The 22,282-nt window shown below is 43.9% G+C and overlaps 1 protein-coding gene across 1 annotated transcript in view; it reads right to left on the bottom strand.

The window, feature by feature from the left end:
- Window positions 1-22,282, bottom strand: part of LOC144696823 (IQ motif and SEC7 domain-containing protein 3-like) — a 220,584-nt gene that overhangs the window by 42,458 nt on the left and 155,844 nt on the right. The window contains exons 4-5 of the mRNA XM_078568571.1: window positions 19,992-20,114; window positions 9,019-9,185 (exon numbers count right to left, since the gene is read on the bottom strand). Coding sequence (XP_078424697.1) covers window positions 9,019-9,185; window positions 19,992-20,114 — 290 coding nt within the window. The remainder of the gene's footprint in view (window positions 1-9,018; window positions 9,186-19,991; window positions 20,115-22,282) is intronic.

Consider the following 22,282-nt stretch of genomic DNA (forward strand, 5'->3'; position numbering starts at 1 on the left):
CTCCCCGGCACTTGGAAGACTAAGGGAAGAGACACCAGTGAGGTCTGAGTCAAATGGCGAACCTCTGGGCTTGGACTTCCAACTCATCCTGGAGATTCAGCAGAAGGCGGGTGAACGTCACACAGATCTGTTGGAAGTCCTCAACAGAGTGATATGTGAGTCAGAGGAGTGCATCCGCCTGCTCTCTGATGAAGTGGTGCCTCATATGCACGTATTGAGGTCTCCATAGGGAGTATGGTTGACGCCATGGAGACCCTGGTGCAGCAAAACGCGGAGATATGTGCAGATCTGCACTCCATTACGGGAGCCATGATGAATTCCTGCAATGGCGACAGGAGAGGGAAACGGGGCACCTCAATGTAGCCCAAGGTGCTCCTTCCCCTAAAGATATCAGGCTGGGTCCCCAGGCACCCAAAGGGAAGAGGAGCGGCAGCTGGACACCCCTGGGTCATCCACTCAGGAATATCAGAGGCTGTCCTCTCCCTCCAAGTCCCCTTTGCTTGTGACTCCCTCAACCTTGTCCTCTGTCACCGCAGAGAGCAGTTGGCCCATAGGAGGACAGCCAGAGCAAGCTGGGGCCCCCAAGGCCTCAGCACTCCAGAGCATCCAAGCCAAAGGCATCAGAAGCAACAGGGCTTTCTCCACCCTGCTGCAGATGTCAGGGCAGCACCTAGAAGTCTAAGGCGTTCAAAAATTAAGAAATTCTAATCGCAGCTGGTTGCATGACTGAACATGTTTTGTTACTTTACAATCTGGAAATATAGGCACTTTCACTGAATAATGTGTAATGGTGTCTTTCAGATTCATTGACAGGCTTTGCGAGTCCTTCCACTACAATCCCCCCAATAGCAGTTCAGCTGCATGCAGCCGGCCCACGAGTGGTTCTGGAGGGAGAAGTTTGTGTATGTGCATGTATGTGCGTGTGTGCGCACGCACACACACGTGCTTAGGCAGGGCCTTTCGGTGCCTCCCATGCACGTAGATCCTTCCCGTATCACACTCAAATGTCTTGAGCATTTTCAATGCTGCCTGCCAGGGTTCACTTTCAGTTGACCATCTGAGTTGACCTGTATCTCCACCCACCCACTGATCACACTCCCATGCAGCACCTGATCTCGCCCACCACGACTCTCATTTCACTTTCGATTTAGCCAGCATGGTAGTAATACAGTTTTTCTTTCACTCCCCCATCCTTTCCCCTCCCCCAGGTACCCAGTTCCTTTCCCCCGTCATTGTTGACCCCCATGGCATCACATTCCACCTCCCTTCCATGATCTACCAGCCATAACCCTTTTCTTTCAGGAATGTCCAAGTGAACATGCACTTTCCCTTCCTTCCCAAAAATCCCACCCCCTTCCACACTAATCTCCCAACCACCTCCTTACCACCCCCAGGGTCCGTGTCTGCCTCCGAGTCCCCACCTACCACCCTCGCTGTCCCTTCTATTGATACCATCAAACGCTCACCCTCCCACTCTACCAACTCACTCTGCCCTAGGTCATTCTCACCATTCCCTTGTACCAGGCCCACCCTCAATTCACTCCCCAGGAGGCAGTTATGGACTCATCAGAGCACTCCCTTGCATATTCACCTGGATATCCCCCCATCCAGACTCCACCCCCACCTTGGAATCCCTTTGCCCATTGGAACCTCTTCCTCCATTGGAACCCTTTCCCCCCCTTGGAACCCCTTCCCCCACTGGAACCCCTTTCCCCCCAGAACCTCTTCCCCCCCACCCCCCAGAACCACAACCCCCCCAGAACCCTTTCCCCCCTTGGAAGTCCTACCCCCACTGACTTCTTCCACCCCCTGGACTCCTTCCCCTCTCTGCACTCCTTCCCCCCTCCAAATTCCTTCCCTTACACCTTACACCCTCCCTTACACCTACATCCCCAATTGACATCTTCTCCCCATTACCCCATCGTTCCCCCAGTAGTCCCGCACCCCCCCAGCCTCCACCCCTGATAGCTTTTCTCCCCCCTCCCAACCTCACCCCCCCAACATCTTCATTCCCCCCTCCCAACCTCACCCATCAACAGCTTCATTCACCCCCTCCCAACCTCACCACCCTGCCCCCCCACCCCCCGACACCTCTTCCTCTTCCAGTCGATCCTCGACCTTCCTCTCCCACCCCATGGTACATCTTCCTCTCCCAAACACAGGTGCACCTTCCTCTCCATCCCCTTGACCATCATCCATTGCGAGCAGACCCTCAATGGTGACATTCCACCTTCCATGAGCTGTTTTGCGACGGATCCATGTTCACGAGAATCCACCCAGCATGCCATGGGCGTTCCTCCTGAGTGCCGTTGCTGTCAGGCTCCAATATATTCTGCTTCTCAGATATCCGCGATGTGGGAAAGGCCCTGGTGTCGTGAAATTGATTTTTGGCCTTTTTACCATATTGTGTACACACGCCGCTGAAACACCCAATGCCAGCGGGCACGGAAAATTACACTTTCTGTTTGTTACCTTCTCAGTAAAAACTGAGGTGTAGTAGTTATTCAATTCTTCTACCATTTCTCTATCATTACCTACAAGTTAATCTTGCTCATTCTTAAAGGCCCGATCCCTACTTTAATTTTCTTTTTGTTACTTAGTCACTATAGAACAATGTATTAATATTTCTATATTCCTAGATCATTTGATTTTGTAATTTCTCTTTTCTTTCCTGATGTTTCTTTATTTAACTTCCACCTCAACTCTTTATACTCCTTTTTGTCCTCCTCTCCTTTAGTATCCAAGCGCTTCCCATACATCTTTTTCTTTAGATTCAATTTTCTCTTTAGTTTTTTATTTATGCACGGTGCCCGAGAATTAGCATGCTTGTAATTTCTTTTTAATGGAACTTATTTATCTTCAACTCTATTGATTACCCTTTTAAATATTTCCCACTGTTTTGTTTTGACTTTATTCTATCAAGATTTTCTCCCAGTTTACCTTTAGTTCCACCCGCATTTCTTCTTAATTGTCTTTTTAAATCCATTGCCATATTCTTTTCCCTACTTTATGTTACACTCGATTCAAATCTTGAATCTTATTGCAATCTCTACTACTAAGATCCTCTCCAACTCTTACTTCTCCTATCTGTTCTGATTCATTACCCATTACAAAATTCACAGCAATACTTTTCTTGACAGATTTCATGGGCAGAGCTTTTAGCTTGGCGTGCAGGTGCATGCCCGATGTTATCCCGCGCTCGCGTGATATTTCGGTCGGCAGGCGTGCGCAAAAGTCGGAAGTGCACCCGTTGACAATTAAGAGGTCAATTAAGCCCATTAAAGTTCCAATTGTCCCCAATTTTTCATGGTCTTTCCAACCTTACATTTGGCGGACAGGCAAATCTGCCAGGTGGACTTTGCATTTTTGATGAAACCTCATCCAAGGGCGGGCTGAGGTTTCCGTTATTAAATTTAAAAAATAAAAACGTATTGACAGAATTTTCATCAAGTATATGTTCAGGTGACTGATTCCGATGCGTGGGCATTTTTTTCCGGATTTTAAAATCTTTCCTTATTGCTTTTAAATTCTTCAGCTCCCTGAGGCAGCTCTCTGCCTTCAGGGAGCTTTCATTCTGCACTCTCCCCATGCCCATGTTTACATCAGCACCCAGCCTCCTCCCACCCCCACACCCAGTCAGGTGCCGATCACGGGCGGCAGTCTGTTCCCCAGCCGCTCCTGGGCCCGCCGATCGCACTCACACACTGACCAAAAAATCCTGCCCCATGTGTACTAAGTGAGAAAAGAATCCTGTATAGACTGTAAAACTTGATTTCCTTTTCTCCTTTCACTACTTCTTCCTGTCAATTCATTTAAGGGTAGTTGAATCTCTTGTTAGTTTTCTATAATGGCTATTCACCTTGTAGGTTTTCGTTCATATTTCTTCCTCCAATTCGAACAAAAAACATATGAATTAGGAACAGGAGTAGGCCATTCAGTCCCTTGAACCTGCTCCACCATTTAATAATTCATTTTTTAGTGGTTAATAGTATACCCCTATTAGAGTGATAGGTTCCTTCTCTTAACTCAATATCCATATAGATATCTGACCGCTAGTTACATCCTTTTTTTTGCTCTGTTTGTGGCTTTTGGAGTGGCAGCCAACAACGCTGCACTAAACTTTTTGAACAAAACACTGACACAGGGTTTTGAAGTCCTCATTGTGTAAATAAGATCATACAGAGTTCTGAGTTCATGTAGGTGAATGCTTTCAACTTTTAGCAGTAGGATGATAGAAGGTAAAATATGAGACTTGTCATATAAAGGATTTGGTAGAGGTCTTGGAAAGTGAGGGACTTGTGGGAGTGCGGCAGATAATAGATTGCATAGTGATTTAATTTGATGAATCAGCCTTTATTTAATTGAAAATTAGAGGCGATCAGTTCTGTTCTTCCTGCTTTGGCAGGAGACTGTTGGCTCTAACATTCTACTTCGACTGCTATATCTGCTTCAATAGAATTCTTCAAAGACACCCTTATCAATATCATATTTAAGGGTTCAGACTTGCTACCATATTTTCCTGTAATCACTGTTGTTGATTGACCCTCATCAGAAGTGGGGTTGTCTAAACTGGATTTAAAGTCAAGTACTAGGAGTGACAAGAGCAGTATTTAATGCAGGCAATGGAGGTCTTGCCCGTTGGCTGGAGAGCCGGTGATAGCACTGCATCACCTCCTTATGGGAAGGCCCGCTGGAATTTTTTTTTAAATTCATTCACGGGATGTGGGCTTCGCTGGCTGGGTCAGCTTTTATGGCCCATCCCAAATTGCCCTTGAGAAGGTGGTGGTGAGCTGCCTTCTTGAACTGCTGCAGTCCATTTGTTACACTCTCAGTGCTGTTAGGAAGGGAGTTCCAGGATTTTGACCCAGTGACAGTGAAGGAATGACGATATATTTCCAAGTCAGGATGGTGAGTGACTTGGAGGGGAACATCCAGGTGGTGAAATTCCCATCTATCTGCTGCCCTTGTCCTGCTAGATGGTAGCGGTCATGGGTTTGGAAGGTGCTGTCTAAGTAGCCTTGGTGAATTCCTGCAGTGTATCTTGTACATGGTACACAATGCTGCTACTGTGCGTCAGTAGTGGAGGGAGCGATGTTTGTGGATGTGATACCAATCAAGTGGACTGCTTTGTCTGGGATGGTGTCAAGCTTCTTGAGTGTTGTTGGAGTTGCACTCATCCAGGCAAGTGGAGAGTATTCCATCACACTCCTGACTTGTGCATTGTAGATGGTGGGAAGGCTTTGGGGAGTCAGGAGGTGAGTTGCTCGATGCACGATTCCTAGCCTCTGACCTGCTCTTGAAGCCTCGGTAATTATATGGCTAATCCAGTTCAGCTTCTGGTCAATGGTAACCCCCAAGATGTTGATAGTGGGGGATTCAGTGATGGTAATGCCATTGAACATCAAGGGGCGATGATTAGATTCTCTCTTGTTGGAGATCGTCATTGCCTGGCACTTATGTGGCATGAATATTACTTGCCACTTGTCAGCCCAAGCCTGGATATTGTCCAGGTCTTGCTGCATTTGGACATGGACTGCTTCAATATCTGAGGAGTAACGAATGGTGCTGAATATCATGCAATCATCAACGAACACCCCAACTGCTAACCTTATGATAGAAGGAAGATCATTGACGAAGCAGCTGAAGATGGTTGGGCCAAGGACACTGCCAATGAGGAACTCCCCTATTGATGTCCTGGAGCTGAAATGACTTACCTCCAACAACCACAACCATCTTCCTTTGTGCTAGGCATGACTCCAACCAATGGAGAGTTTTCCCCCTGATTCCCATTGACTCCAATTTTGCTAGGGCTCCTTGACGCCACACTTGGTCAAATGCTGCCTTGATGTCAAAGGCAATCGCTCTCACCTCACCTCGGGAGTTCAGCTCTTTTGTCCATTTTTGAACCAAGGCTGTAGTGAGGTCAGGAGCTGAGTGGCCCTGGCGGAACCCAAACTGGGCATCAGTGAACAGGTTATTGCTAAGCAAGTGCCACTTGATAGCACCGTTGATGACCCCTTCCATTACTTTACTGATGATCGAGGGTAGATTGATGGGGCAGTAATTGAGTTGAATTTGTCCTGCTTTTTGTGTACAGGACATACCTGGGCAATTTTCCACATAGCCGGGTATATGCCAGTGTTGTAGCTGTACTGGAACAGCTTAGCTAGGGGTGCGGCAACTCTGGAGCACAAGTCTTCAGTCCTATTGCTGGAATATTGTCAGGACCCATAGCCTTTGCAGTATCCAGTGCCTTCAGCCGTTTCTTGATATCACATGGAGTGAATCGAATTGGCTTGAGGCTGGCTTCTCTGATGCTGGGGACCTCCAGAGGAGGCCGAGATGGATCATCCACTCAGCACTTTTGGCTGAAGATTGCAGCAAAAGTCTTATCTTTTGCACTGATGTGCTGGGCTCCCCCATCATTGAGAATGGGGACATTTGTGGAGCCTCATTCTCCAGTGAGTTGTTTAATTGTCCACGGCCATTCATGACTGGATGTGGCAGGACTGCAGAGCTTAGATCTGATCTGTTGGTTGTGGGATTGCTTAGCTCTGTCTATCACTTGCTGCTTACACTGTTTGGCACTCAAGTGGTCCTGTGTTATAGCTTCACCAGGTTAACACCTGATTTTTAGGTATGCCTGGTGCTGCTCCTGGCATGCCCGCCTGCACTCTTCATTGAACCAGGGTTGATTCCCTGCCTTGATGGTAATGGTAGAGTGGGGGATGTGCTGGGCCATGAGGTTACAGATTGTGTTCAAGTACAATTCTGCTGCTGCCGATGGCCCACAGCGCCTCATGGATACCCATTCTTGAATTGCTAGATCTGTTCGAAATCTATCCCATTTAGCTCAGTGGCAGTGCCACACTACACAATGGAAGGTATCCTCAATGTGAAGGCAGACGTCACTCCTACCGAAAATGCCATGGACAGATGCATCTGTGGCAGGCTGCCATGGACAGATGCATCTGTGGCAGGCAGTTGGTGAGGATGAGGTCAAGCATGTTTTTCCCTCTTGTCGGTTCCCTCGCCACCTGCCGCAGTCTAGCAGCAATGTCCTTTAAGACTCGGATAGCTCGGTCAGTAGTGATGCTCCCGAGCCACTCTGATGAACATTGACGTCCCCCATCCAGAGTACATTCTGCACCTTTGCCACCCTCAGTGCTTCCGCCAAGTGGTGTTCAACATGGAGGAGCACTGATTCATCAGCTGAGGGAGGGCAGTATGTGGTAATCAGCAGGAGGTTTCCTTGCCCATATTTGACCTGATGCCATGAGACTTTGTGGGGCCCAAGTCGAGGTTGAGGACTCCCAGTGCAACTTTCTCCCGACTGTATACCACTGTGCCACTACCTCTGCTGGATCTGTTCTGCCAGTGGGACAGGACACACCCAGGGATGGTGGTGTCTGGGACGTTATCTGTAAGGTATGATTCCATGAGGATGACTATGTCAGGTTGTTGCTTGACTAGTATGTGAGACAGCTCTCCCAATTTTGGCACAAGCCCCCCACCTGGTCGATGCCAGGTGGTCCATCCGGTTTCATTCTTTTTTTGTGACTTTGTAGAAGCTTTGCTACAACTGAATGGCTTGCTAGGCCATTTCAGAGGGCATTTAAGAGCCAACCGCATTGCTGTGGGTATGGAATCACATGTAGGCCAGACCAGGTAAGGACAGAAGATTCCCTTCCTTAAAGGACATTCGTGAACCAAATGGGTGTTAACAACAATGGTTTCATGGTCATCATTAGACTTTTAATTCCAGATTTTTATTCAATTGATATTCCACCATCTGCCATGGCGGGATTCAAACCCGGGTCCCCAGAGCATTACCCCGCGTCTTTGGTTTACTCATCCAGTGACGATACCACTATACCTCAGTACAGTATAGTATAATTCAGTGCCCATAGCATGCCACTCAGTTCAAGAGCAATTAGAGATGGGCAACAAATGCTGGCCTGGTCAGCAAAGCTCGCATCACATAAATGTGTAAAGGTTTGCTTTTTGGGCTTCCTGTATGGCAAATGCCTTGCCTGCTGCTGGTTGAATACCAGCAGTGGCAGGATGAGGCCCTTAAATGGGTAATTAAGTGACTGTTCATGAGCCCTCCCACCATGGACTTAATTGGGGCAGAGGCAGGGAGACGGGAAATCCCACCCATCACTCTCCACCAATTAAATGCCCCCCCACCTCCAAACTCGTCTTGAATAGTAAAATCCACCCATGGTGTTTTATCTCCCTGCGTCACCATCAAATAATATTTTCATATCTGTTCATATGTCCTCTAGAAATGGAATATATACCTGAAGCAACCTGTTCCTGATAATTATCTTGCCCTATTTAATTATGAGGTTTCATTATTATGCTGTAATTATTTTTAATTGTCAGTACACGTTCCAACATCCAGAATAAGTAAATCATTTATCCTAGTCCGTCTGTAATTAGCTATAGTCCGTAGGGAACCACAAGCATCTCTATCTGTTTCAGAGAGAAGCAAGTGATTATAGTTTGATGGGTACCACTCCACATCAAGCATTGCTGACCAAGAATCTCTCCAGCTCTTACTGCCTGCCATGGTCATGTTGGAAGAATTAGCAGGTTGATTATCATAGAAGCAAATTACTGCAGGTGCTGGAAATCTGAAACAAAAACAGGAAATGCTGGAAAAATTCCACAGGTCTGGCAGCATCTCAGAAGAGAGAAACAGTTCATAGGACTCTTTTTCAGAACTCCAAAGAACCCATGTGGACTCAAAACGTTAACTCTGTTTCTCTCTCCACAGATGCTGCCAGAACTGCCAGCTTGATTATCAACCTGTTTGGCCAGGTCTTGAATGTTCCTTCCCTGGTCAACAAGGCTTGGAGTGGGATGTAACCTGGAGCTTCTGGTTCAGAGATAGGGGCACTACCCACAGGGCCACAAGACCTCTCTTCATTTAGCTTGGTAGAGCCCTGTAGAACAGTTTCTTTAGTGTCAGTGTAATGTTAATGTCACTTAATGTTTGATAGCTGCACTCACCTCGTAAGTTACGGATGAAGTCTTCCAGCATCATTTTTCGATCGGGTTTAATGTTGGGGCTGTACATGTCTGTGTTAAGCAAAATGATAGCAAAGGCTAAGATGAAGATGGTATCTGGATTGTGGAACTGCTGAACCACGTCTGGGTTGCACATGCAATAACGTTGACTGAAAGAAACAGACAGAATAGTTAATAACAATTGAAATCACACATTGATGAGTAATTTGTTGACTCAGTCTTTACGATTGCTGACAATAGAACAGAAGCCTATAAAATCCAATATATACTTTGTAGTAAAATTGACAGTATTGGAGAAGAATCCTCCACAATAGGATACAATCCTCCAGTGGGATTTGTTACATCAAAGTAATGAGCTGCTTTTTTTATACTTGGTTTAATTAAGATCTTAATAATTTGTCCAATGTGTCAATGAAGCTCCTGTTGTACAGAGCATAAGGAGGCAGGAGATACGTCAGTGACTTTTTTGACATTCACCCAAAAAATCCTTCTACCAATGACACTATTATCGTTCTAATATAAATGCTCTTGGGCTCTTTATTGCATCGAGCTTGTTGAACAGATTAGTGATGCTACATATTGACGTCTCACTTGTCGGCAATGTGCATTATTGAGCTTCTTACATTAGCCAAAAACAAGCTGATCTGTTGTAGCTTATAAGCTTTCTGTTTGTGTGGGAAGCAGATTTTAAATCTTGTGAAATGCTATTGCAGTTCAGTTCAGAGCCAAGGAACCCATCATCCAACTTTTCCTTCAGCTCCAAAAATGTCAGATTAAAAGCCAGCATTAAAACAAAAATATCTATCTCATGTGGCCTTGTACATGGCGGGTAGGGTTTTTATTTAGATGAGAGAGTGGGAAAGGGGGTAGGGGATAACTTAAATCCACTCCTTGGGTCAGCATTTTGGTTTCCTGACACAAAACCAGCGCGCTCAAAGTTCAAATGGTTATGTCCAGATCAAGTGATCTTCCTTAACAAGTATTATTCTTAAAGGTACATTACACACTAAATAAAACCATAATTACTACATTCCTCCCCCATTAACTCGGCTACATATTATATTTACAAGTACATATTTTTCAAGAAAACATAATATTTACATTGGGTAAGGAATTTACAAGTTCAGTCTTTCAGGTGGTTTCCTGGTACGTGTGGAACATCGCAGCTCCACAGCTTCAGATTCTTTGTCAGGAACCTCCTTTTCCAGAGTTTTCTGAAAATCCGTTGCTTCGGTGGGCACTTTTATTTCTGTATCCTCAACTCTTACAGGAACATCAGACATGTCTGTCCTGGGTTGAGTATCCTCAACAGGAAGCGCAGACCCGATCATGATCACTAGTGGAACCAAATCTTGGTAATTTGTCTCTCATTTCCTTAAATGGTCCATATGTTTATGGATGATCTGGCCTTCCACCTCCTGAGGAGAGTCCAAGAGGAGGACCTTGGCCAGGCAGTCAGCAGAACCTAGAGGAGAGTGCGAGAGGTGGACCCTGAGCCAGGCAGTCAGCCAGCACCTAGAGGAGAGTGCAAGAGGAGGACCCTGGGACGGGCAGTCAGCAGAACCTAGAGGAGAGTGTGAGAGGAGGACCTGTTTCTACCTGCCAGAGCCGAAGTGTGACGTCAAAGGAAAACAGGTAGGTGATTGGTGGGTTTCTCTTCCATGTCTCTTTTGATTGGCCAGCTGGTTTAAATCAGGAGGCATTATTACAACTGAAGAGTACAGTTTAAAAATTCACTTTTAAAACATTTAACATCCAAATTAATTAATTAAATAAAATAGAGGTGGTTGGGCAGGTGATGTGTTGCAGCTGTAGTGTGTGGGTGCTGGTGGACGCTGGTGCGATACACGGTGACCACATCTGTAGCAAGTGTTGGCTGCTCGAGGAACTTCAGCTCAGAGTTGATGAGCTGGAGTTGAAGCTGCAGACACTGCGACACATCAGGGAGGGGGAGAGTTACCTGGGCACTGTGCTTCATGAGACAGTCACACCCCTTAGATTAATTACATCAAATTTGGACCGTGGTCAGGGACAGGAGGGTGTGACTGTGAGTGAGGCAGGCATGGGTTTCTATAATATAGTTTTGGAGTAGCCTCAAGTTGGTGCCCTTGTCCAATACGTACAAGGTTCTTGCTCTTGGTGTGGACCAAGGTAGAGAGGATGAGCGAACTGACCTCAGCACCATGGTACAGAGCACCATTCAAGCGGGGGGAGAAGAGTGAAATGTAGTAGTAATAGGGGATAACATGGTTAGGGAAATAGATACTGTTCTCTGCAGCAAAGACAGAGAGTCTCAAAGGCTGTGTTGCCTACCTGGTGCCAAGGTTAAGGACATCTCTTCTAGGCTGGAGAGGAACTTGGAGTGGGAGAGGAAGGATCCAATTGTCATGGTCCACGTAGGCACCAAAGACATTGATAGGATAGGAAAGAGGTTCTGCTCAGGGACTACAAGAGGCTCAGAGCTAAATTATAAAGCAGAACCATGAAGGTAATAATTTCTGGATTACTACCTGAGCCACGTGCAAATTGGCATAGGGTAAATAAGATTAGAGAGGTAAATGCATGTCTCAAAGATTGGTATGGGAGAAATAGGTTCCAATTCATGGGGCACTGGCACCAGTACTGGGGAAGGAGAGACTGTTCCGTTGGGACGGGCTTCATTTGAACCATGCTGGGACCAGTGTCCTGGTGAATCGTATAACTAGGGATGTATATAGGACTTTAAACTAATTAGTGGGGGCGGGAGGGTCTAATTGAAGAGAAGTTTAAAAAATCAAAAAGAAATGAGAGAGCAGAGGTGCAGGGTAGTGAAGAGGCAAACGATATTCAAAGTGTGACAGGAAGGGGCAGAAAATATAAGCAGAGGAGTGCAGCAGAAATCGGAACCAGAATGAGCAATAATCATAAAAAGTCAAAGCTTAAGGTTCTTTATCTGAATTCACACAGCATTTGTAACAAGATAGGTGAGTTGATGGCACAAATATAAATAATTAATATGACTTGATAGCTATTACAGAGACGTGGTTGCAGGGTGCCCAAGACTGGAAATTCAATATTCAAGGGCATTCAACGTTCCGAAAAAATAGGCAAAAAGGAAAAGGAGGTGGGGTAGCTTTGTTAATAAAGGAAGGTATCAGTGTGGTGGTGAAGAGCGGTATAGGTGCAATAGATCGTGATGTGGAATCGGTTTGGGTGCAAATAAGGAATAGCAAGGGGAAGAAGTCAAGGATGGGAGTCATTTCCGGGCCCCCAAAGATTTGCCTCACTGTAGGACAAAGTATAAATCGGGAAATAATGGAGGTGTGTAAGAAGGGCGCTACAATTGCCCTGGGTGATTTTAAGCTGCATATTGACTGGACAAATCAAATTGGCAGGTGTAACGTGGAAGACGAATTTGTAGAATGCATCAGGGATTGTTTCTTAGAGCAATTCTTGGCAGAACCTACCTGGAAACAGGCTATTTTAGATCTAATAATGTGTAGTGAGGGGGGATTAATCAGAGATAGCGTAGTGAAGAATCCTCTAAGGGGTAGCAATCACAACATGGTAGAATTTCAAATTCAGTTTGAGAGCGAGCAACTCGGGTCTCAAACCGATGTTCTCAACTCAAATAAAGGCAATTACAGAGATATGAAGAAAGAGTTGTCTAAAGCGGGGTGGGAAAATAGACTAAGGAGAAGGTCAGTGGATGAGCAGTGGCAGACATTTAAGTAGATATTTCATAACGTTCAGCAAAAATTTATCCCGGTCAAAAAGAAGGATTCGATGAGAAGGATGAACCACCCATGGTTAACAAAGGTGGTCAAGGAGAGTATCCAATCAAAAACCAAGGCATACAAAGCAGCAAAAAGTAGTGGTAGGCCAGAGGATTGGGATTTTTTTAGGAACCAGCAGTGGATGACTAAAAAGCTAATAAAGAGGGAGAAGATTGACTATGAAAGTAAATTGGCACGAAATATAAAAACAAACAGCAAGAGCTTTTATGGGTATACAAAAAGAGCGAGTGTGGAACCCTTGGAGGATGCGACTGGAGAATAGGTAATGGGGAATAGGGAAATGGCAGATAATTTAAATCAATACTTTATATCGGTCTTCACGGTGGAGGACACTATAAACATCCCAAAGCTATCGCTTAAGCAAGGAGCTAATGGTAGGAACAATCTTGTAACAATCTCTATCATGAGGAAGAAAGTATTTGACAAACTAATGGGACTAAAGACAAAGAAGTCGCCAGGACCTGATGGCCTGCATCCAAGAGTTTTAAAGGAAGTCGCTGCAGAGATAGTGGAGGCATTGGTCAAAATATTCTAGAACTCACTGGATTCTGGGAGGGTCCCAGTAGATTGGAAAACCGCTAATGTGATGCCCATTTTCAAGAAGGTTGGGGAGACAAAAAGCAGAAAACTAAAAGCCAGTCAGCCTGGCATCTATTGTTGGGAAAATGCTAGAGTCCATTATTAAGGAAGAAACAACAGGACATTTAGAAAAACTTAATGCAATCAAACAGAGTCAACATGGTTTGTGATAGGGAAATCATGTTTGACAAATTTGCTACAGTTCTTTGAGGATATAACAAGCAGACTTGATAAAGGGGAACTGGTAGATGTAGTGTATTTGGATTTCCAGAAGGCATCCCATGAGGTGCCACATAAAAGGTTATTGCACAAGATAGGAGCTCGCAGTATTGGGAGTAACATATTAGCATGGATTGAGGAATGGCAGGGCAGACGTCAGGGGCCAGATGGCCTGCCTCTACTCCTATTTCTTATATTGTGTTCATGTGGCAAGATAGAGTTCCAATCACTGCACTTATTTCACCCGGTAACCACTTTGGTCCTTCCCCAAAGTTTTTCACGTATACCGGCTCTCCTATAGTAAATTTCCCCTCGCCACTATGCCAGTCGTGTCTGGTTTTCTGGCTTTCCTGACTCCTTTCCACCTTCCCCTCTAAATTCAGCATTATTAAGCTCAATCTCGTCCTGAGGCGGTGTTTCACCAATAACTCTGCAGGTGTGACACCAGTTATTGTGTGGGGGGTAGTCCTGTAATGAAAATGGAAGCGTGCTAACTTGGTTGCTAAGGAATCACCAGTCAGCTTTTTCGCGCCTGCTTTGAACGTTTGAACCGCCCTTTCGTTGCAGCTTTTACATGAGCGATACCTTTGAGCCTGATAAACGGTTGAAACTCAGCACTCGTAAATGCCGTGCCGCTATTGGAAACGACTGCTTTTGGTAATCCATGAATGGCAAAACTTTGACATTGTTTCTCAATTATAGCGACCGACGTTGGTGACTTCACCTCATATACATCCAACCATTTTGAATGGGCATTGATAATGAGCAGAAACATTGTTCCCAGGAAAGGTCCAACATAGTCAATGTGTAACCGCACCTATGGTCTACCTGGCCACTCCCATGGGTGTAATGGAGCTGTCACTGGCAACTTTTGCAGTTTCTGACATTGCACACAGTGCTTTACTAAACTCTCTATTTCGCCATCCATCCCTGTCCACCATAAATAGCTGCGTGCTATGGTCTTCATTCAGGAAATTCCTGGATGGGCACTGTGTCAATCAATTAAAAGGGGCTCCTTTCCCTTTGGAGGAACTATCACTCATGCTCCCCACAATAAGATGCCATCCTGGCTGGTTATTTCATGTCTTCTGTTGAATTATGGTTTCATTTCATCAGATACAGGCTCTTGTGACTAACCATGCAGTACTTGTTCTCGTACTTCAGATAGGACTGGGTCCCGACTTGTTCAGCCCCTGATCTGTTGAGGGCATACCGGCAAGGAATCTAAGAAATTTAACAGTAAGATAAGCTCATCATTTTCTTGTAAAGGCAAACGACCAAGGGCATTTGTGATTTAATTGCCAGAGCTATGTACGAAAGTGGACTCATATGCTGCCAGAATTAAAGCCCATCATTGTATTCTTGCTGAGGCCATGGGTGGTATAGCCTTGTCCTCACTAAACAATCTTAGCAATGGTTTGTGGTCTGAAATTATTGTAAAATGGTTGCTGTGTACATACTGATGAAATTTCTTGAAAGATAATGGATAGGCCTTCTTTTTCTATCTGCGAGTATCCCTTTTCCACTGTGGTGACTGTTCTTGATAAATAACCAATTGGCCGTTCTGTGCCATCGTCCATCAGTTGAGAGCACTGGGTAGGGAGATGTGTCACATGTCAGCACCAATCCTTTTGTCTGATCATAATGCACTAATAGATTGGACAAGTGCCACAATTTTTTCATCTTTATGAAAGCTTCTATCTGGGGTGCCTCCGAAGACCAAAGCTGGTTCTTTTTCAGTAAAGAATGCAGGGGGGGCCAATAGACAAATTGGGTAAGAACCACTCATAACAGTCGATCATTCCTAGGAATGATTTGAGCTCTGAGGTGTTCTTTGGCACAGGTGCCTCTCTTATAGCTCTCACTTTCTCCTCAACCGGGTGGAGGCACTGTGAATCTACCCGGTAACCCAAATAGATTACCTCCCTCATTTAGAACATGAACTTTTCTTTTTTTAGACGCACTCCAACATGCAAGAAACGTTTTAAGGCTTCTTCTAAGCTTGCCAAATGCTCTTTTTCAGTGAATCCTGTAACCAATACATTGTTCAATTAGACTACAACCTGGGGCAGTCCCTGCAGTAAACTTTCCATTGTTCTCTGAAAGATGGCGCAAGCTGTGGAGACACCAAAAGGCAATCAAGTATATTAGTACAACCCTTTGTGGATATTAATTGTGACAAATTTCCAGGGGGCATTATCCAACTCTAGTTTTTGATAAGCACGACTCATGTCAAGCTTTGTGTAGATAGTTCCACCTGCCAGCTTGGCATACAGGTCTTCAACTTTTGGAATGGGGTGTCTGTCTAGCTTAGCTACTTTATTAACTGTCAATTTGTAGTTTCCACAAATTTGGACGTTTTGGTCGGGTTTAAGGGCGGGGACAATGGGTGCTGCCCATTCTGAGAACTGCACAGGTTGTATAACGCCCAGTTTCTCTAGCCTGTTTAGGTCAGTGTCGGCTTTTTCTTGCAGTGTGTATGGTACTGGTCTCACCTTCATAAGCGAGGGGTTGCACCCAGATCCACATGAATCTTGGCCAGCAGACCCTGGATTTTTCCAAGTTCGTCCTTGAAGATGTTGGTGTACTTTTGAAACAGTTCTGGTAGCCCACTTGCTCTCAACTGGAAAATTTCAGCCCACTCTAACTTAATCTCCTTTAACCAATTTAACCCCAGGGCCTTCACCTGCTGCCACCATCAAAGGCAGCTTTGCCAATTGGCTTCCATAATGGACAGTTACTCTGCTTATGCCTTTTACTTGAATGTCTTCACCCGTGTGTATCTTTAGCCTAGCAGTTGTTTCTTCTAAACTTAATTGATGTTCACCTATATTCAGATATCTCAAGGTATGTCCAATTACTGTAGTGGAAGCTCCTGTGTCTACTTCCATTCAAACAGGTTTGCCATTTACTTTCACTGTAACAGATATTGGTTCTGTCTTTCCAACTTTTAGATTAAACAATGAGTAAATGTCTGAATTTGTTGTTGTTTCAGGCTCTCCTAACTTGTAGATTTCATTGGGATTCTGCTTTTGTTTATAAGCCTGCTTGAATCATTCCTTACGCTGTCTCATTATTTGTCCATTTCTGTGACAATATTAGCATTCGGTTTTTTTAAACTGCCAATCGCTAAAAGACTGCTTGTTTCCACCTATATTAAAATTATTCTTCGATTTTGCTGCTAAATCAATTTTCTTTATTCTTTGGCTAGTGGGAGCTGTTTCTGCTTCTCGGCAGAGTTTTGCAACTTTGCACCATTTTCGGCTGGGGTTTCCCGCCTGATGTGGAGGACGGCAGCATTTTGTGCTGAATCTCTTACTGCATTTTCCATGGCCAGCGCTATCTCTAGCGCCTTCTTGAAATCCAAATTCACTTTGGACAATAATCTTTTCTGAATATTGTATTCATTCACACCACACACTAAACAATCTCTGAGCATGTCCTTTAGAGTCATACCGAACTCACAGTGCTCCATTAGCTGCTTCAAATTTTCCACATAGCATGCAATTGTCTCACTCTATTTCACGAATTAAACCTGAACCTCTGCATCGTGGCTGAGGGCTTTGGTTGAAAATGCCCTTCACAAGGTCCACTGATTCATCGAAAATTTTTGAATCTGGAGCATTGAGTGCTGTCAAACTTCAAATCAGACTGTAGGTTTTGCTCCCACAAGTACTTAAAAAGGATCACTAGCCTCTTCTCTTCCCCTGTAATCTCATTCACTTGAAAAAAGGACGTGAGGCATTCTATGTAATGAGGCCAATCATCTGTGGCTGGTTCAAGAGGATCAATTCTCCCCCAAATTGCAGCATTCTGAGAGAGGATTACTTCTTCGATTCTAACGGAGCTTGCTACTTACAATCACTGTGTGAGGTACATGTCAATTTCTTTTTGACTTGATTTCTTCTGCACAATCCTGTTTCATCCTCATCGCCAGTTTGTTATTAGGGTGGCCAGTTGCTACTATTGTTGATAGAGTGATCTGTAGACACTTCTTTGGTGGAAAATTTAGCTTAAGTTTCTTATTTTATTAAGTTTATTTACAATGTACTCAGCAGCAACTACATGTATACTTTCAACTTCAACTGTGTCTCTACACTGACTGTTGAGGTAGACCGCGCTACTCTCCTATTGGTTACAGATCATGTAATCTTCCTTAACACGTATTATTCTTAAAGGTGCATTAGACACTAAATAAAAGCATAATTACTACAAACTGCAACACATGCATGTTGTCGAAGCAGAGCTGGATCGGGACCCAGAAGTTAATGCGATGTTAGGGTCCCAATCCTGGAGTTGTAAGCCGGCTGGAGAATGAAGTATTTAAATCAAACAGGTTGGAAGACGGTGGGATAAGGGTTGGGGTGGTGGATAAATGGGTTGGGGAAGAAGGAGGAGGGATAAGTAAAAGAGAGATGAGAGATAGGAAGGAGAGACAGGTAGACACAAGGAGAAGAGTCAGTACAGCGAAGAGGCATTGGAGGTGTTACAGTAAAGGTTCGCTAGATTGGTCCCTGGGGTGAGAGGATTTTCCTATGATGAGAGGCTGAGTAAATTGGGCCTTTATTCTCTGGAGTTTAAAAGAATGAGAGGTAATCTCATTGAAATATTCAAGATTCTGAAAGGGCTTGACCACGTAGATACTAAGAAGTTGTTTCCCCTGGCTGGGGAATCTAGAACATGGAGCAGAGGCTCAGGATGAGGGTCCGATCATTTAGGACTGAGATTAAATTAAATTTCTTGATTCAGGGGGTTGTGAATCTTTGGAATTCTCTATCCTAGAGAGCTGTAGATGTTCCATCACTGAATGTATTTATGCTAAGAGGGACAGATTTTCGGTCTATCAAGGAATCAAGGGATACAGGGAGCCTTGTTCCCTATCTGCTAAATGTTCATATCCGGTAAAAGTATTAAAATGCAATGAAAAGATAAAGACAATTATTTTAAATTCCCCTCTGATTTTTTGCTCACAGCAGTGTCCTGAAGATTAATCTTTAAAGCCAGATGACTTCAGGTCAACCCTGGAAAGTTGGCAACGCTACTCAGTGAAGGATTAAGAGTTACAGCATTCGGCAATAATTCCCACAGCTAATAAACCCACAGCTAATAAAACATTTGTAGTTCAAAATTCCAAAAATAAAAATCTTTTTCGACGAGAGCTAAGGGCAGCCTGTCCCTTTAAAATAGTTAGCATCTAAATGGCATCTCTGGAATCAACAGGGGCTGTTTTTCGCGAGAACGGTTTACCTTGAACTGAATCCAACGCTAAAGCATCTGAGTGCACCAGTCTCTGATGCTCAGTGGCTTGTACTTTGCATTGCTGCACCCTCTCTGAGTACAGTGAGGTGCAACCGCCTGAAAAGCCATTTGGCAAAGCTGCAGTGCTCTTCAGTTGCAAAACACAGACAAGGATTAGCATCCGTTTTTGCTCTACATGATGCTCATTTTTCAGATGCTCTTTGGACGCTAACCCCAGAGAAATTGATTCTATTGTGTCAAGCACAGTGAGAGCATGTGGGCGGCAGCCTGTCCCTCCCGTGCTCAGGATGTTTCCTATGCTTTGGAATTTTCTACCCAGAGGGCTGTGGATTTCAGTCCTTGCATATATTCAAGATTTGAGATTGATAGATTCATTGGCACTGGGAGAAAAGGGACATAGAGATAGGGTAGGAATGTGAGGTTGATGTAGAAATTTAGCCCTAATCTTAGTAAATAGTGGAGAGGTTTCGAGGGGTGAATATGGGACCTGGCAGTACACAGAGGATAACAGTGATTTTCTGTCCAAATCTATTCAGCTGGCCAACAATTATCACAGTAAAACTGACATTGAATCATGCTTTGAGATTTGCTTCCCTATTTGCTGCAATAACTGCATTAATCCCTGAAGATTACTTAAAAAGGACGTAATTTAAAACCTAGATTTTGACTATTTCATACTCCAGGAATCATTTTCTGTAGATATCGTTACACTAATTCACAATTTATAAACACGATGCAAATTTAAACAGAGGGCCATTTTTTTTTCTCTTAGTGAACAATTCTGTTTAATTATTCATTGAAATGAGCCTGGTTAAGAGTCTTTATCCAGTTGCCATCATCAATATCAACATTCTAACTTATTTAAGCTGTTCCAAAATGCCCTGTTATTGTAATTATTGTGTGGGCTTAAACCAAATTCCAAATTTGAATTGGAACAGTTAATCAAGGTGATAAGTTTTGAAATAAAAATAGAAAATGCTGGAAATTTCAAAATATTTACAAATTACTGAATTGAAAACTGAACATACTGTTACAGTTATTGTAAAAGGTTCCAAGTCACTTCAAGTGGCCACTCTTGATTTTACCTGCAATTACTCTTTGAAGAAGAATCATTCTCATTACCTAAATGCTTCAATGAGTCGCTCGACCTTCTGTGCCTCTCCCTGCACTCGAATATGAGCCTGGAACTTGCGCAGAGCTTCATCTAATTCCATGTTAGAAAAATCCATCTCATCAACAACACAACTGGAACAAAACAAAAGAAATATAGTCAATTGATTCTTCCCTTTGGGAGGTGAATTCCATATTAGTACTTAAAATAGGCTATGGGTTTTGGATAGCATGGTGGAGTAACCATGGGTTTTGGATAGCATGGTGGAGTAACCATGGGTTTTGGATAGCATGGTGGAGTAACCATGGGTTTTGGATAGCATGGTGGAGTAACCATGGGTTTTGGATAGCATGGTGGAGTAACCATGGGTTTTGGATAGCATGGTGGAGTAACCATAGGTTTTGGATAGCATGGTGGAGTAACCTTCATCAGTCACAGCTTAAATATTTTGCAGTAAATTTTCATCTTCATCACATGGACAATCACCTGCCCATTGGGACCCATCCAATTTCCATTCCATGGCAATCAATAAAACCACATTTTATTGCAGTCTTTAAATCAGATTGATTTCGATAGATATCAGCGAAGTGTGGCATTCCCAACACAGAGCGTTGCTAAGGTGCAAACGATGGGAAATATGCCATGTAACGTTTCCCATATTTTCTGTCTCATTATGGTGTGGTCATCCATGTTTGAATGGAATAATGTATATTGAAGCGAGAAATTGCTGAAGTGACATTGAATGGCAGGGAATGGGCTATCTGCCTTCCCACCTAATATCCAGATGTGGAAGAAGAGGAAACACAGACCAACTGACCCATTGCTGGTAAATATTTGCATGGGCTTTGGGTTTCCTTGGGTACCTCTCCTAAGTAGCCATTCTTCCAGCATGACTCTAAGCAGTGAGCTTGGAAAGGCTATTTGATAATTCAAAGTGAAAATCCTGTGCTTACTCAACATACAAACATATACACTTCCACGACAGTTGCTTGATGATAACCATGAGGAGGAACCACATTGATGTTTTTTCCCCCCGTTATAACTCAGGAGTTTTGAGGTCAATTACTTCTGTCCTGGCTAAAATCAGCTAACTTTCAGAGACCAAGAATCAGGCATAGTAAATGTGTAGCTCAGCTGGTTAGGCCACTTAGTAGCTGAGCTATTGGGAAACTTGTAACTTTATCCTCAAAAGGAGAACAATAAGAAGTGTCAAAGAAATCCGCTATCATCTAAGAAAAATTAACAGCAAACTAATTACATGAGAATTGTTTACTGTCCACGTTGTGCTCTAAATAATATGAAATGCCTTTCAGTAAGGTACACAATAAGCCAGTCTCAGGGTTCAAATGATAGACAGGAAGTGCTTGCATTGCATTTTTCCCCATTTACAATGCCTGTAAATCTCCAGTGAAATAGTGCCTTCCATGTGGATTGTATAGACGTATACATATATGTAAAGTAAAATAATGTAATACATATAATATGTGTGTGTATATATACTGCTGTATGGTGCTGAAACCTGGACTATATATCAATGCAGAAATGCAGATTAAATTCATTTCATATGTGTTGCTTGAGAAAGATCCTTGGGATCCACTGCCAGCATAGACTCTACAATATAGAAGCACTGCAGTTTTCTAATTCAGGAAGTATCATGGCAATGTCTAAACAATGTCAATTACAATGGCTGGACCACATCATTAAAATGGATGATGGTCACCTACCAAAAGATGAACTAGATGGAGAGCTTGATGGTGTTAATACACCTGGTGGGCGGCCAAAACCATGACGCAAGGACTCATGCAAGTGGAGCATCATTTCATGTAGGATTGACTTCAATAAGTGACATCAGTCTACATGTGATTAAAATATTTAGTGGTGAAGTCTCCATACTGGAACACAGACATTTGAAGAAGTACATTTCAGACTGCCACTGAAAAACACCTTTGTAGTAAGGAGCATGTGCCAGTAGCCCCTGCATCAGTGAATGATGACCTACATGTCCCCAGTTGCAACTAACAATGCCTTGCTTGAATTGGACTGCACTCCCACCTGAAGACTCACAGCATGAGCAGTAAATGTGAACATACAAAATGCAAATTTGGAGCATTCAGCCCCTTGAGCCTGCTACATCATTCAATAAGATCATGGCTGAACAGATTGTGGCCTCAACTCCACATTCCCACCTACCCCAGATCACCTTTGACTCCCTTGTTAGGAAAGAATCTATCTAACTCAGCTTTAAAGATAGTCAATGACCCTGCCTCCACCACTCTCTGGGGAAGAGAGTTCCAAAGATTCA

This window comes from Cetorhinus maximus, chromosome 22 (genome assembly GCF_964194155.1).
Source record: "Cetorhinus maximus chromosome 22, sCetMax3.hap1.1, whole genome shotgun sequence".
Classification (NCBI taxonomy): domain Eukaryota; kingdom Metazoa; phylum Chordata; class Chondrichthyes; order Lamniformes; family Cetorhinidae; genus Cetorhinus; species Cetorhinus maximus.